General features: G+C 46.4%; 1 protein-coding gene across 1 annotated transcript; it reads right to left on the bottom strand.

Moving 5' to 3' along the window:
* Positions 1-6,086: 6,086 nt before the first annotated feature.
* Positions 6,087-16,254, bottom strand: LOC123748411 (golgin subfamily A member 6-like protein 7). The gene is made up of 3 exons (XM_069323990.1): positions 16,185-16,254; positions 12,109-12,836; positions 6,087-7,304 (listed from the first exon to the last, which is right to left on the bottom strand). The coding sequence occupies exons 1-3, from the start codon at positions 16,252-16,254 to the stop codon at positions 6,087-6,089; spliced, it is 2,016 nt and encodes a 671-aa protein (XP_069180091.1).
* Between the last annotated feature and the right edge of the window lie 1,526 nt (positions 16,255-17,780).

The following is a 17,780-nucleotide window of genomic DNA, read 5'->3' as shown; positions in this document are numbered from 1 at the left end:
TGTTACGGCATCAGCGGACCTTCCTAACTGCCTAAATTTAATCAGCTTAACCTGAACTATCCTAGCAGTGTCTAGGATGCTCCCGGACGCAGGTTCGAATCTTCGTCACGGCCCTTGCGGATTTGTTTTAAACTATCCTAGTCTAAGCATACCTTACCCTACATATCCTAACTTTACCGAAACTAACCTAACCTATCCTAACAAGCCTAACCTTACCTCACCTAACCTTAGGTAACCTTATCTTGCATAACCCCCACATAAACTAACCCCACATATCCATACATAACCTAACCTTACCTAACATAACTTACCTTAAACTAACGTAGCCTAACATATAATCTTACGTTACCTAACCTAACCCTAACCTAACCTAACCTATCCTAACATAGCCTAACGTAGCTTAACCTAACCTATACTAACCTAACCTATACTAACCTAACCTATCCTAGCCTAATCTAACCTATCCTAACCTTATACCTAATCTAAGAACGAAGACGTAGGGAAAAGAGAAGAAAACGACTAAGCATAGAAAGAAAATTATAGATCGAAAGCCAAATGAATCGAGGGAGGGGGTGAAGGTAGGTTTCCCCTTGCGCAGGGAACGGAAAAGGGGATAATGGTAATGGAAAGGGAAAGAAGGGGTGGGAGAAGGGGGAGTTTTGTGGCAAGAGGAAGCAGAGTGTTGATTGAGGAGGGGGGGACAGAACAGGTTCTTGAAGGGGGATGGGGTGATTGGGAAGTGAGGGGGAGGGTTGCGAGTGAGGGGAAAGGGAGGGGGGATGGAACAGGATGTAAAGAAGGGCAAAACATAAAAAGTAATGGAGATTTGAGGATAGAGAGAGGGGGGGGGAGATTTTAGATTTAGAATTATTCCCCTCCCTAAATTTTAGATTTAGAGAGGAGAGAGAATAGAAAACGACGAGGGGACAATAGGGAGAGAATGAAGAGGCACTGTAGAGGGGGGAAGGGGTTGAAGGGGGGGGGGAGTAAGGGGCGTATTAATGGGGTTAATAACCTCCAACTACTACTCCCCCCCCCCCTCCTCACCCCCTTCTGTGAAACCATCACCAATTCAACTTTTCAAATTTTCTTGTAATGTGTTTCTCTGGTATGACTTCTCGGCTTCACCTTAAGCGTGACAAAGCCCTACTGAATCACCACGATAGAAAACGGGGGGAGTGTGGAGTGTTTACATGCAAGTTTTGTGTATATGGAGAATTAAGTTGCTGATACCAGACCAGCCTATTGGGCTCTATCTGCTTGCATTGTCTCCTCGTATTGCTCACAGCGAGTCATAGCTACCCTACCTCATCCAGGTTATCATGTTCCTCTCGTCTGTATCTCTCTTTTTCCTGCCTCAATACCTTGCATTTGATGGGGGGGATTGAATTCCAGTAGCCACTTATTGCCAGTAGGTCTTGCGTAGCCTGATCTTCCAGTTGTCCCCCCCCCAGACTGTTCTTCCAGCTGTCCTCCAGCCTGATCTTCCAGCCGTCCTCAGCCTGATCTTCCAGCCGTCCTCAGCCTGATCTTCCATCTGTCCGACTAGCCTACAGGGCTTGTACAGGCAGGACTTGTGTTTGATCCATCTTCTTGATTTCTTGTATTGATCTATTGCACAGTGTGTGTGTGTGTGTGTGTATGTGTGTGTGTGTGTATGTGTGTGTGTGTGTATGTGTGTGTGTGTGCGTGTGTGTGTGTGTGTGTGTGTGTGTGTGTACTCACCTAGTTGTACTCAACTAGTTGTGTTTGCGGGGGTTGAGCTCTGGCTCTTTGGTCCCGCCTCTCAACCGTCAATCAACAGGTGTACAGATTCATGAGCCTATCGGGCTCTGTCATATCTACACTTGAAACTGTGTATGGAGTCAGCCTCCACCAGGCTGTGTGTGTGTGTGTGTGTGTGTGCGTGTGCGTGTGTATAGCACAATCTACATCAACATCCCAAGGAGAGGGGGGGAAGGGATCACTCTATAATTATATTTCCTCTACAACCGTTGATGGGTACAGATTTGTCAATTTGCATTTGCATGTTCGTAGATATCCAGGACAAATCAATACATACATTCACACGCACACAGCCATGCACGTACACACACACACACACACACACACACACACACACACACACACACACACACACACACACACAATGGGAGATGAAGTCCTTCATGAAACGGACAGAGAGAAAGATCTAGGAGTTTGTATCACACCAAACCTGTCTCCTGAAGCCCACATCAAAATAATAACGTCTGCGGCATATGCGAGGCTGGTTAACATCAGAACAGCGTTCAGGAACCTGTGTAAGGAATCATTCAGAATCTTGTACACCACATATGTAAGACCAATCCTGGAGTATGCGGCCCCAGCATGGAGCCCGTACCTTGTCAAGCACAAGACGAAGCTGGAAAAAGTTCAGAGGTATGCCACTAGACTAGTCCCAGAACTAAGAGGCATGAGTTACGAGGAAAGGCTGCGGGAAATGCACCTTACGACACTGGAAGACAGAAGAGTAAGGGGAGACATGATCACTACCAACAAAATCCTCAGGGGAATTGACAGGGTAGAAAAGGATAAACTATTCAACACTGGTGGTACACGAACAAGGGGACACAGGTGAAAACTGAGTACCCACATGAGCCACAGGGACGTTAGAAAGAACTTTTTCAGTGTCAGAGTAGTTAACGGATGAAATGCATTAGGCAGTGATGTGGTGGAGGCTGACTCCATACACAGTTTCAAGTGTAGATATGATAGAGCCCAGTAGGCTCAGGAACCTGTACACCAGTTGATTGACAGTTGAGAGGCGGGACCAAAGAGCCAGAGCTCAACCCCCGCAAGCACAATTAGGTGAGTACTGTGTGTATGTGTGCTAGCGTGTGTGTCTGTTCACCTAGTTGTGCTTGCCGGGGTTGAGCTCTGGCTCTTTCGGCCCGCCTCTCCTGTCAACCAATCAACGGATTTCCCCCCCTCCCCACGAAGGAGCCCGTAGCAGCTGTCTAACTCCCAGGTACCTATTTACTGCTAGGTGAACAGGGGGGGCATCAGGGTGAAAGAAACCCTACCCATTTGTATCCGCCATCGCCGGAAATCGAGCCCCCCGGGCCCTAGGATTACGAGCCCCGAGCGCTGTCCACTCAGCCGTCAGGCCCCAGACCAGGTGCGTGCGTGTGAGCACGTGCGTGAGAGTAGCATCACGCACACCCGTGCGTTCCTTGACCTCTGGCGCCACTCCTCCCCCCCCCCGTCTATCCCCCACTCCCGTCTATCCCCCCCTCCGTCTATCCCCCCTCCCATTCTCCCCTCTCGTCTCTCCCCTTTCCCATCTATCACTCCTCCCCCTTTTTTACCCTCTACTCCCAACCCATATGTCCCCTTTCCTCTTAAATTGAAATTTTTCGTCCTGTCGACCCCTTTCCCGCTGCCACCCCCTTCCGTCTCCCCCCTCCCTCCCTCCTCCTCTCTCTCTCTCCCTCTCTCTACCCCTTCCGTCTCCCCTCCCCTCCTCCTCCCCCTCTCTCTCCCCTCGTTGCACGTGCAGCTCGCGCGTGCAACGCGTCACCTCACAATGCACCCACTACCCCCCCTCCCCCCTCCCTCACTCACTCTCCTCTCTCCCTCACTCTCCCCCCCAATTTCACCCCATTTCCTCCCCCTTAATTCCATCCATCCCCCTCTCCCGTTACTGCGTCTCTCTCTCTCTCTCTCTCTCTCTCTCTCTCTCTCTCTCTCTCTCTCTCTCTCTCTCTCTCTCTCTCTCTCTCTCTCTCTCTCTCTCTTATCCCGGCTTCTATCCTCTTCTTTTCCTTGTTACTCTCTTTCTTCCATCTCTCATCCCTATCATCATCATTATTCTTCTCTCCCTGCTTCATTACCTCACTTCTCACCCTCCCCCCTCCCCTCACCCCCTCTATGCTCTGCTCCCCCCCTTCCCCCCCCCCTTCTTCCCCCCCCCCCGTCCCATCAACAATATATACGAAATAATTGTAATTATTATTATTATTATTATTATACCAACAGACTTAATGTGAGGCCGTTTATAGTACATATATGTACTAAATTGGGCCTACCACTGAATATGTTTGGTCAAGGATTGAGAAATTTAGGCCTGGGAAGAGGCTTAGGTTTGATTGATTAGTCTGTTGTTGCTATATCCATTAGAATTGCAAAAATACAAAGTTGCTGTACAAAACAGCAAAAGTACAAAAAAGTACAGAATTACAATTTTACAAAAAAAACAGTCTAAATTTTGTACCTTCCATTCATAGCAGTTAAATATATTATCAATTTAGGAGGCTGAGTTGAGTTTGGTTAGAATTAGATTTATTTAATGATATCTACCAAGACTAGTGCAGTTGTCTATCCTACGCTTGAAACAATCAAATGCCCCCCCCCCCCTACCAATGTTTGGTTTGATACGGAAGGCTTTGTATATATAGCAGATGTATTAATGCAATCAATTGCACTAATACATCTCCAGCCTCAACTACAACAGCCACTACAGGGATGTATTTTATATAATTAATCATTCGGTATAATTTCAGGTTTGGCTTACGAATGTACCTATAATTCGCTCTCGTGAGTATAATCAGAGTATGATATAAGGATGATTATTGCCAAAGATATATTTCATCATACTCCTATATACAAAAATCTACTGTTTCTTACTCCAAAATATATTTAAAATAGTATACAACATACTAAATTCTGCTAGACTAATGATGCAGTCATACTGAACGATATACTTGTGGTATGCTGATGTATAAGACATACTGCATAAGAGACCACAGACAATTATACAGCATGCAATAAAATACAAAATACATAATTATTGTATTTCTGTATTACATGCATACCTAAGTATACATAAACACAGGTAGAGAGAGAGAGAGAGAGAGAGAGAGAGAGAGAGAGAGAGAGAGAGAGAGAGAGAGAGAGAGAGAGACAGAGAGAGTCAGAGAGAGTCAGAGAGAGACAGAGAGAGACAGAGAGAGAGAGAGAGAGAGAGAGAGAGAGAGAGAGAGAGAGAGAGACAGAGAGAGACAAAGAGAGAGAGAGAGAGAGACAGAGAGAGAGAGAGACAGAGAGACAGAGAGAGAGACAGAGAGAGAGACAGATAGAGAGACAGACAGAGAGAGACAAAGAGAGAGAGAGAGAGAGAGAGAGAGAGAGAGAGAGAGAGAGAGAGACAGAGAGACAGAGAGAGAGAGTCAGAGAGAGAGAGTCGAACCCTGTCTGCGTTGCTCTTGCAGTCAGACAGACAACTTCGGCAGAAAAAAAACACATGTGTTTTAACAGGTGTTTTAACAGGTGTCATAAGACGAGAGGTTCAACAGACTCAAAGCTCAACAGAGGAAGGTAACAGTCAACAGAAGGCAACAGGAGCCAGCGTAGCACATCATGCAAGAACTTAGACGATCAATAGAAAAGTTCCCGGCTCGTGTGTGCGTTTGTAATGCTATGACATGGGGGAGTAGGAAGGGTAGGGAAGGGTAGGGGAGGGTAGGGAAGGGTGGTGAGCAGGGGCTGTGTACTCACTTACCTTACACACACACACCACACTAATATTTTATGAGGTAGTAGTAGTAGTAGTAATTGGAATGAATAACAATTGTATTCCATATGCATAAGGAACAGTATCATTAATATCGTGACTATGGCACTCAATGAATGGTTTATATATCACGTCACCGTTCCTGCCCTGCTAGCGGAGACCGGGCCTTATAGTTACCGTGTCCTAGCTACCTATAGCTGCTATAGCACGTGGGGAAGGAGCGGAATCGAACCCCCCCCCCCCCCCCTGCAGCCTAGACAGGCCGGAAGTGGCTGAAATTCCTATCTACCCAGTCATGGTACTGAAAAACCTACCTTCCTACCTCCCTCCCTCCCTCTCTCCCTCACACGCATGCACGCACACAACACACACACGCACACGCACGGTCAATATAGTACTGCACACAGGCACAAGCCTCGCACGCATACAAACGGAAGGACCGAACGAGTGGCTCTTAGAGTTTACCTCGAGCAAGTGCAAGGTAATGAGGCTGGGGTGATAAAGGCAGAGAACTGGTTCCAGATGAGGGAGGCATTTAGGACCTTGTATAACACATGTGCTTATGAGGGCGGTCTGCTTGCTGCTTTATGAGGGCGGTCTGCTGCTTTATGAGGACGGTCTGCTGCTTTATGAGGACGGTCTGCTGCTTTATGAGGGCGGTCTGCTGCTTTATGAGGACGGTCTGCTGCTTTATGAGGGTGGTCTGCTGCTTTATGAGGGCGGTCTGCTGCTTTATGAGGGCGGTCTGCTGCTTTATGAGGGCGGTCTGCTGCTTTATGAGGGCGGTCTGCTGCTTTATGAGGGTGGTCTGCTGCTTTATGAGGGCGGTCTGCTGCTTTATGAGGGCGGTCTGCTGCTTTATGAGGGCGGTCTGCTGCTTTATGAGGGTGGTCTGCTGCTTTATGAGGGCGGTCTGCTGCTTTATGAGGACGGTCTGCTGCTTTATGAGGGCGGTCTGCTGCTTTATGAGGGCGGTCTGCTGCTTTATGAGGACGGTCTGCTGCTTTATGAGGGTGGTCTGCTGCTTTATGAGGGCGGTCTGCTGCTTTATGAGGACGGTCTGCTGCTTTATGAGGGCGGTCTGCTGCTTTATGAGGGCGGTCTGCTGCTTTATGAGGGCGGTCTGCTGCTTTATGAGGACGGTCTGCTGCTTTATGAGGGCGGTCTGCTGCTTTATGAGGGCGGTCTGCTGCTTTATGAGGGCGGTCTGCTGCTTTATGAGGACGGTCTGCTGCTTTATGAGGGTGGTCTGCTGCTTTATGAGGGCGGTCTGCTGCTTTATGAGGACGGTCTGCTGCTTTATGAGGGCGGTCTGCTGCTTTATGAGGGCGGTCTGCTGCTTTATGAGGGCGGTCTGCTGCTTTATGAGGGCGGTCTGCTGCTTTATGAGGGCGGTCTGCTGCTTTATGAGGGCGGTCTGCTGCTTTATGAGGACGGTCTGCTGCTTTATGAGGGCGGTCTGCTGCTTTATGAGGACGGTCTGCTGCTTTATGAGGACGGTCTGCTGCTTTATGAGGACGGTCTGCTGCTTTATGAGGACGGTCTGCTGCTTTATGAGGGCGGTCTGCTGCTTTATGAGGGTGGTCTGCTGCTTTATGAGGGCGGTCTGCTGCTTTATGAGGGCGGTCTGCTGCTTTATGAGGGCGGTCTGCTGCTTTATGAGGACGGTCTGCTGCTTTATGAGGGCGGTCTGCTGCTTTATGAGGACGGTCTGCTGCTTTATGAGGGCGGTCTGCTGCTTTATGAGGACGGTCTGCTCACAATTGATAACGTCCAACGATTTCACGAAAAATAGCTTATAATTAAACAGAATAATATTTTATTTCCTTGTTTTCATTCTACCATTTTCTTCCATCTTAATTCCCCTTCTTTCCTGCCTTCATCTACTTCATTCCTTCCCCTACTATCCGCCACGCTCCCCCCTCACCTCACCTATCCTCATAGAATGTTAAAATTTCGAGCACAATTCACTTCATTATTAAAATTCTCATTTGAATTCAGTTCGCGGAGCGCACATATGTATATATGTGTGAATGCCATACATATATGGCTCTACAGTGACAGCTTTATCGAGAAAACCCCTCCACGTGGGGCTCTGTGAGGGGGGGGACATAAAGGGGATATATATATATATATATGTATATATATATATATATATATATATATATATATATATATATATATATATATATATTCACGTGTGCACACACGCACGCACTCGTGCACGCACACACACACACACACACGCAACCTCAACACTCAAGACGGATTCGGGTCCAAGTTGATAGATGCAGATAAGAGGAAGAATAAGATATTAGAAGTTACAAATGAGAGATCTAGATCTCTCTATAAAGTTAGGATCCGAACCTCACTGATCAGGCTCATGGGAGGGAAGGAAAAGGGAGGGAAAGGAAAAGGGAGAGAAGGAAGGGAGTGAGGGGGGGTTGCTTCCAAATTGATTTACTCCCCCTTGTGTTTGACTCGTTCGTAGTGAGTATTAGGCTAGGTCTAACCGGTTCATCATTACTCCTTATTCTCGTTCCCTGTTGAAAATGTTGGGTTATAAGGTTATCTTGAGATGATTTCGGGGCTTTAGTGTCCCCGCGGCCCGGTCCTCGACCAGGCCTCCACCTCCAGGAAGCAGCCCGTGACAGCTGACTAACACCCAGGTACCTATTTTACTGCTAGGTAACAGGGGCATAGGGTGAAAAAAAAACTCTGCCCATTGTTTCTCGCCGGCGCCTGGGATCGAACCCAGGACCACAGGATCACAAATCCAGCGTGCTGTCCGCTTGGCCGACCGGCTCCCCTATAAAGTATGTCTTGTTGCAATGGTCGATAGATGGTGCTATTCCGCCCTGTTGTTTTTTCTCACAATCTCTCATTTTTTTTTTCATGGTTGAAGTCTCCCATGATATAGATGTTGGGATCGATGTCTATAGGAGACAGAAGCTCTATATAGATTTATACACTTTTCATTATCTATAGTATTTATATAAATGTATATACACTATATACATTTTCTATTTTAGTGGTAAATGCCCTGTTGTTTCTGTCATACGCCTGTCTAAGGTCTAAGGTCGTCTGTCATTTAATGGGGAGGGGGGGGGGTATATATATCACTGTTGCTACTATCATTGGTCCTGCCATTTGTCACGGTGTCTGTTATCTAGTCACTGCCATGCCCCACCCCCCTCCTTCCTCGCAGCCTAGGATAACCATCTCCTCGAAACTCCATTCCTTTCTTATCAGTAGGACTACTCCTCCTCCTCCCCTTCCTTCTCTATTACAGTGGAGTCCTGGGGGGGGGAACGCCATATTTGCTCTATCTGATACTTTCGTTTCAGTGAATACTATTTCATCTGGGTTACCTGTTTGTGTTCTCTCCCCAAGTTCACTTGCTTTATGAGTAATTCCATCTGTGTTTGTATTCATTACGTTCTTCTGTCCCGTCTTGCTTGCCACTGGTGTCAGTTCCTATGGTATAGGAAGTTGCTCTATTGTGGGGGGGGGGGGGGGTCAACAAAGGACTGGGATAGGAGGGAGTGGGACTGGGTCTAAGTTGAGGGGATCAGGGAGGGCATGGGACTGACGGGATCTTTATGGAATAGGAGCTGTAGGGATTGTTTGGGGGGGGGGAGAAAGATTGTTGGGTGGTCTTGTCTTCTGTTCCACTATTTTCTGGGGTTGCAATCCTACCGACTGGAGGGTTCCCCACTCCCCTCTGAAGGTACTGAGCTGGAGCCTGTCGGTCTCCCCCCCCCCCCAATTCCCTTTCTTGCTTCTTGCCTTGCCTCACTCTTCTCTCGTCATGTACCTCTGCCGAAAAACATTATTGTTTTCTGTTACACGCAGAAGTTTACTCTTTTGGATAAGATTGCCTCTTGTGACCTCGTTAGTGAATATTATCTTTATGAGTCGATTTATTTCCATCTTGTACCTGCCTAGGCAGAAGATCTTCGCTATACTACTATCAACACCCCTCCATTTGTAAACCCTCAAGGTTTACAACACGTCACAGTTGTTCGATCCTTCCTTCCCCACCACTCCTGATTGGAGCGTTCCTATTCCTGAACTCCAATCATTAACACAGCTGTGTGTGTACTCACCTAATTGTGCTTGCGGGGTTTGAGCTCTGGCACTTTGGTCCCGCCTCTTTGGTGTGCGTGTGTCAAAATAAGCCAACTACTGGCCATTCCCAGGATGCAATCCACAACAGCTTCCTAAATCCTAGGCACCGATTTACTGCTAGGTGAATGGAGGCATGAGGTAGAGAAATGCTGCCAAACTGTTTCTGCTATGGCAGGGATTCGTATCCGAGGACTTATGATGACTGTGAATCGAAACCATTCACGAAGTTCTCTTCCACCTTCCTCCCCCTTCCCATCCCTTTCTGATCCTCTCACTATCCTTCCCTCCCTCCTTCCTTCCTTCTGCTGCCCACAGCTTCCTTCTATTTTATTCTATTGCATCTATTTCCTTCTTCCATTTCCCACGCAGTCGCCAGAGTAGAGGGAGGGAGGGACGTAGACCAGAAACTTGGGTCAGGTTCCCGTCAGAAATAAGATAATAGGCCTACAAATGCTAGGGAACGAATTCCTCTCTTTGTCCCCCCTGGGGTCAGAGTTAGCCCCCCCCCTTTTACCAACCCCCTCCCCCCCCAGGCAATTATCACTGTTAGCATGGATAGGCCTACTGATTCATCTGCGACTCAGTCCCTATTTTTGGAGAAAATTTGTTGGAATTTCAGGGATTTTTGGGGGGGTTTCTCCTCCAGACCTGTGGTGCCGCGGGGAAAGGGGCGTTGCCAGACCTGCCCCGCAGTGAGGTCGCTGCGGGACTCGGGTCCATAGCCTGGCTTGCAGAGGCATCAGGTCTTCAGTCCCCTCCCGTGCTGGGGGAGTTTCGATGCAAATTCTGTGCTCTGCGAGAGCTTCAGGCAGCTTACCTTCTCCGATATTTATGTTGCGCCGATCACATGACGATAAAAAGGTGGATGAACCTTTTGAATACTGAAAAGCGTAGCACACACACACACACTTCCGGTATTATTCAATCTCTCTCTCTCTCTCTCTCTCTCTCTCTCTCTCTCTCTCTCTCTCTCTCTCTCTCTCTCTCTCTCTCTGTAGTTAGCGACCTTGAAGGGTGAACCAAACCAGATGTTGGAGGTCCAGAGCTTGAAGGAACATGTTCCTGAGCAAGATAACAGAGTCATCAGGTGTGTGTGTGTGTGTATTCACCTAGTTATTCCTGTTTGATTCTTGACATTTGCCGACCTTAATAATAATGTAGAGGTTGATAGGCTTCGAACTTAACCCGTCAACCAAAGCCGTTTTGACAAGAATGTTTCGAACACAAGAAAGGAATGAAGATCACGTCGTAGAGTGTTACAACTGCAATTGAGTTGTTTGTCTTGTTTAGCGTAACAAGCAGTTAGTTGTTTTGACGAATAATTGTCAGAACAATCAACACTCCAAGCCTAACCTGCCGTATAGGCATATATATAAAAATATACACCAAATTAAAAACTGATTTTAATAATAACTTTTGCTCGAGGAAATATAGTTTTTTTGGGTTATGAGATATATTCACAGGACGTGTATGAGATGCATAATAATGTATTAAAGAAAATACATTACAATTGACCATTGTATCATTGGAGGTCGGCTACAGCGTTGTTCGAGCCTAGTCTGAGGACGGATTGCAAGGTGAGGCAGGAATTAAGTCCACCACCGCCTCTTGCAGCCAAGGAAAAACCTCGTCAACCAGAAACAAAAGACAATCAGTCAACAACAACCCAATTAATATCAGTAGTGTAAACGACGTACAAATACCACCTCCCAAATACAAAAAAAAATCTACGATGTATATATATATATATATATATATATATATATATATATATATATATATATATATATATATATATATATATATATATATAAATACATACGAAAAATTCAGAATACACAAAAAATACTAATACAGAACAGAAGGACGAGGGTCGAGACGTTGGTAGCCTGGCGTAAGAGCCGGTCGAAGCCTAAGCCAACAGAAGAAGCAGGTGAGAATGACAACGTCTCTAAGGTATATGTGGTACCGACTCCGGACTCGATTTTCCGAGCTGTCCGGATGACAATGGCCGGTTCCTGGGGTATATTACCGGCACTCGAGGGCTGACAATGCCCCGGGGATGAGATAGGGAGGGGGGGGGGTGGGGGGTGGGAAAGGGAAAGAAGTGACGAGGATGACGTGAATGTGGAACAGATGGGAAGAGGACGAGGAGGATGCGAACGCGTTTCCCGCCAAAAGTAATATTTTTAGTTTTTTTGGCGGGAAATCCCTCAGATTTATTTTGTTACCTGTTACTTCAATCAATCGGTCGCGTTATTAACGTTACGGTAACCAACGTTACAAATGCAACCTGTTATGGAATATAACGGTTCCCAAATATCCGCGTTTTCTATGCATCGGACTCGATAGGTAAGGTGGGTTGCTTGGGTTGGTGGTGTGGAGACTGAGACAGTGACCAGGCGTGCGGGTCTGGAGTAGGCGACCTGGCGTGCAGGTGTGGAGTCGGCGGCCCGGTGTGCAGTTGTGGAGTTGGTGGCCTGGCGTGCAGGTGTGGAGTTGGCGGCCCGGTGTGCAGTTGTGGAGTTGGTGGCCTGGCGTGCAGGTGTAGAGTTGGCGGCCCGGTGTGCAGTTGTGGAGTTGGTGGCCTGGCGTGCAGGTGTGGAGTTGGCGGCCCGGTGTGCAGTTGTGGAGTTGGTGGCCTGGCGTGCAGGTGTGGAGTTGGCGGCCCGGTGTGCAGTTGTGGAGTTGGTGGCCTGGCGTGCAGGTGTGGAGTCGGCGGCCCGGTGTGCAGTTGTGGAGTTGGTGGCCTGGCGTGCAGGTGTGGAGTTGGCGGCCCGGTGTGCAGTTGTGGAGTTGGTGGCCTGGCGTGCAGGTGTGGAGTTGGCGGCCCGGTGTGCAGTTGTGGAGTTGGTGGCCTGGCGTGCAGGTGTGGAGTTGGCGGCCCGGTGTGCAGTTGTGGAGTTGGTGGCCTGGCGTGCAGGTGTGGAGTTGGCGGCCCGGTGTGCAGTTGTGGAGTTGGTGGCCTGGCGTGCAGGTGTGGAGTTGGCGGCCCGGTGTGCAGTTGTGGAGTTGGTGGCCTGGCGTGCAGGTGTGGAGTTGGCGGCCCGGTGTGCAGGTGTGGAGTTGGCGGCCCGGTGTGGAGTTGACGGCCTGCATGGCGTGCAGGTGTGGAGTGAAGCTGGAGTGTGTGTGGAGCTAGCGAGACGTGTAGCTGTTGTGGACACACATGAACAGGTGTATATAGGCAACATACACACACAGGTTTGGAACACTTAAAAACCTCTCACTCCCCCCCCCCCCCTCCCTCGCCAGATCTCCCACGTTAAAGTGGTTTACACCATGTAACCTGACCATGGGAGACGGTACACCACAGGTGCAAGGGAGAGAGAGAGAGAGAGAGAGAGAGAGAGAGAGAGAGAGAGAGAGAGAGAGAGAGAGAGAGAGAGAGAGAGAGAGCTCGGGTGACAAATGCAAACCTGCAGGGACCTCCACCCTTGTTGTTAGTTGACACCTTTGGCCCAGTACCTCCTCCAACCCCCTCTATATAACAGCTCAAGGGGGGGGGGGGGGTTCGAATCCCAGAGTAGTGGGAGATTCAAACTCGGGTCAAAAAAAAAAAATGACGAGCCGGTCACTATAACCCACGATGCTCGTAGAGTAAGGAGTCTTAGAAGTATACCTAATTGGTACTCAACTGAGACTTGAAGTTTTTCCCCCCTAGAGCACCAGTAAGGTATCCAGTTGCAACGCTACCCCTTCATCCACGCCATATAGGACATGGATGTAAGGAGTGGATGACAGCCATCCTCAGGTATATATATATATATATATATATATATATATATATATATATATATATATATATATATATATATATATATATATATATAATATACATATATATATATATACATATATATATATATACATATATATATATACATATATATATATACATATATATATATACATATATATATATACATATATATACATATATATATATATACATATATATATATATACATATATATATATATACATATATATATATATATATATATATATATATATATATATATATATATATATATATATATATATATATATATATATATATATATATACCCTTACCCACGTCATTGTGAATTACATTAAACTATTATAATTTAAACTATTAAAAAAAATAAAATAATTGCTCAAAATAATATTAAATAACACGAATACATTCAATATCAACATTGTGCACAAAATATATACAAATGACTTAGTAGAAAACAAACATAAGCGCATCAAAGGTGCGTTTAGATAAATTAGGCTTCTATTTAGATAAATAGAAGTCTATCTCTATTTCTCTAACGCAATAGGCTTCGCTAAAAAATCGATGTTTACATTATCAATAGCGGCCCAATTACCAATTATCCGGAGCTTCGATTAACCGCATTAACATCCACTAGCTTAACGGGACTGTGGCCAGATTCGAGGTGTATTTTGGTTTAGTCCTGGACAATATACAGGACTAAAGTGTACTTGCTGGCTGGTCATTAGGGTATTGTGGTAGTCTTATTAACCCTCCATACATACATACATTCATACATACACATATATATACATACAGACATATACTCAGGTGTGTGTGTTAGTCCTTGTCTCCTACATCAATCAACAAATGAGATCACCTCATCAACGCCCTCCTGGACACCCCTATTCCAACCCCCCCCCCACTCCCCACCATACAGGGTCCGCCGCCCCCCCCCCCCATGCTACTCCCCCCCGCCAACAAACCGTAGGTCCTTCACCCCTCTCCCCCTACTCCCCCTTCTCCCCCCCCCCCCCCCTCAGTCACACTAACGAACACCCCAGAGAGGTAGTGTTGATTGTGGCGTCTTAGGTTACCTGAAGGAGGGGGTGGTAGTGTGGGGCCTGGGTTAGGGGGGGGGAGGCTCTCCCCTCCCCCCTTTACCCCCCAACTTTTGGAGGGGTACCTGGAGTATACATTGAGTATATCTGGAATATACCTTTAGTTGTTTGCCTGTGCTTTATTGCCTCCTTTATGTAGTGGAGTTATCATCTGAATTGTGATGCCTTTTTTCTTTGGTATCTCGTCTGTGTCCAAGCTTTTTATAGAGTACTAGACCGAGTACTCGCGCTACTGGTACTTCACATTTCTATATAAATATTGATTTTTTCATGGATTGGTGACTCGGTGCTGAGCATATGAGCATATTGCTTATTTTTTCTGTCCAAGTCTGCTGTGCTGGTGTTCGCATCTGTTATATCCGGGGGGTGTGGATACTGTTTATAAAGAGGTCGTCTGCATTTGTCTTTTTATCTGGGGGTGCTAGACATAGTTCTCATTTTGTTTATACTAAATTTGTTGTGTGTTTGTGTGTATGAATTTTTATTTGGTCCAATACTTGGGAAGGTATTTGATGTTACATATGTGATTTAATATTTATGTATATTAGTTAACTCTCTTGTATCACTTTTTGTTCCAATTATTTTTTTCAGGTTGGTATGATCGCTTCGACTTTATTTCGTTATTCCTCTTAGATTACATTTTTATTTTATTTTTGGAGATACTTTTATCTGTTTAAACGTCTATACGTTATTCTTTTTCTTCTTATATATTTAGTTTAGTCATTTATTATGCCCCTCATACCCCAACCCGTTCTCGCACTTTCGTATAGTCAATATTGACTTATTAAATACGTGCATATGTGACATACTAAACATACTAGTTTACCTTGAAAAGCTTCATAGAAAACACCGACCTTACCTAACTTCTTAGTATGTTAAGATAGGCATCTTATTGCTTCGTAATTACAATTATTACTTAACCTATACCCATACCCAACCCATGACGTCATTAACATTGATTACCCATCACTCAAGTCACACTTTAGGCTCCTCACAGCGTTGTATGCTTCAGCTCTTGGGCTCAGCCTCTCAAGCTTTAATCGACAGGTGTGTGTACAACATCCCCAACTGATTCATTGATTTCAGGTTAAAGCCATTTGTAATTGTAACTATATGTGGCCCCATTCGAGCCTTTATAGTCTATGTTAATTACTTCCCATGACTGTGTCTCTATCATTTTAAATATTCTTCTGTCTGCCTATAGCCAATTCCCGCCCAATATTTTGAACGTCGTGATCATGTCTCCAATGATTCTTCCATATTTAGTGATTCAAGTTCAGTTACACAGGTGTTTCCTCATAAATCTTGCCTTCAACTTATTGAACTAGTCGCTAGCATAAATCTTTAATAATACATACATACATACATACATACATACATACATACATACATACATACATACATACATACATACATACATACATACATACATAGTGAGCAAATACTTTTGTTGACCAGACCACACACTAGAAAGTGAAGGGACAACGACGTTTCGGTCCGTCCTGGACCATTCTCAAGTCGAATGAATAGACTTGAGAATGGTCCAGGACGGACCGAAACGTCGTCGTCGTCCCTTCACCTTCTAGTGTGTGGTCTGGTCAACTTACTTTAGCCACGTTATTGTGACTCATCGAAATACTTTTGTTGAAGTCCCGCCTCAGAGCAGTGCGTGCCCCCCATGCAGGAGACTTCCTCCTGGCAGTACCCATGTCAGCAATGGGCACGCGCCTAGATCCAGAATCCCTTCGTGTAGCAGTGGCCCTCCGCCTTGGTGCCCCAATTCACACTGAATACAAGTGTAATTTACAACAGGGGTTATCTTGAGGTTATCTTGAGATGATTTCGGGGCTTTAGTGTCCCCGCGGCCCGGTCCTCGACCAGGCCTCCACCCCCAGGAAGCAGCCCGTGACAGCTGACTTAACTCCCAGGTACCTATTTACTGCTAGGTAACAGGGGCATTCAGGGTGAAAGAAACTTTGCCCATTTGTTTCTGCCTCGTGCGGGAATCGAACCCGCGCCACAGAATTACGAGTCCTGCGCGCTATCCACCAGGCTACGAGGCCCCCTACGAGGGGTGGAAGCAGACCAATATGGACTGCATGGGTTGCATTGCGGAAGCACAAAGGGCTGGCATGCAAGACACATCGAGGTTAATGACATCATCAAGAGGAACCTCGTCTCAGCTAGGTGCCCAGCAGAAAGAGAACCTCGCATCCTAGCGGACCAAAACCCGGATGACCCCGCACTTCGCCCTGATGGCATCACTATACACCCCCTGGAAAAGAGGCAAACAGTTGGTGTGGGACTACACATGTGTATCCACCCTGGCTGACACCTATGTACACTTCGGTGCTGATCAAGCAGGTGGGGCGTCCAACCACAGGGAAATAGCAAGATCAGTCAAATACAGACGATTTTAAGGTCAATACATCTTTGTTCCCATAGCGTCTGAGACGCATGGCCCCTGGGGCAAGAGTGCCTTGGGATTTCTCAAGGAATTGGGCTCCAAGCTCATTGACGTCACCAGAGACCCAAGAGCTGCCAGTTTTTTGTTTCAGCGCCTCAGTGTGGTGGTCCAGAGGGGATACACCAGCTGCGTCCTCGGTTCCTGTCCGGAAGCGGAGGAGCTCCAAGGGATCCATAACCTTTAAACACTCATTGTATCATACAATGTACATCTTGTAACCATTAAATATATAATACAGTACTAAAAAAACACAAGAGGAAGGGAGTGGTAGGAGAACAGCACACACAAACTGTATTGGAGGGGACCTAAACATTTCCTCTAATGCGTTATGTGTGGTTTCCTCCGAGGCTATGGGTCCCCCTTCTTCCAGCCAGAGGTGGTACTCGCTTCCCTATATACAACTTGCAACTTGCTTAATTCGCCTGTCTGTCTAATTAAACCATTTTGCCAGTCTCCAGCTCATAAACTTAATGCAGCCAACTCAGCCTAATTTAGCCTGTCGTGATGGTGAGTGATTACTAATTTGCGTGCGATCGGTGTTCGGAATTTATGTTTTTGTGAGGGGGGAGAGGGGTGATTGGATTATTGGAGATTTGTGTGTTAATTATATCCTGTGTCGCACACACTGGTGTACTGTTTCACACTCAATGATGTCTGGCTATGGCTTCAGAAAGGACTGATAGAGGCGCCGTCTCAGCGCGGACATTTACGCGGGAATTTCAAACGCAAGATTGTAAATAACGGCCGCCGCCGATGGGCCGTTGCAAA

This window comes from Procambarus clarkii, chromosome 13 (assembly GCF_040958095.1).
Source record: "Procambarus clarkii isolate CNS0578487 chromosome 13, FALCON_Pclarkii_2.0, whole genome shotgun sequence".
In the NCBI taxonomy this organism is placed as follows: Eukaryota; Metazoa; Arthropoda; class Malacostraca; order Decapoda; family Cambaridae; genus Procambarus; species Procambarus clarkii.
The sequence above is the reverse complement of the archived record's forward strand: the minus strand, read 5'-3'. Positions and strand labels throughout refer to the sequence as shown.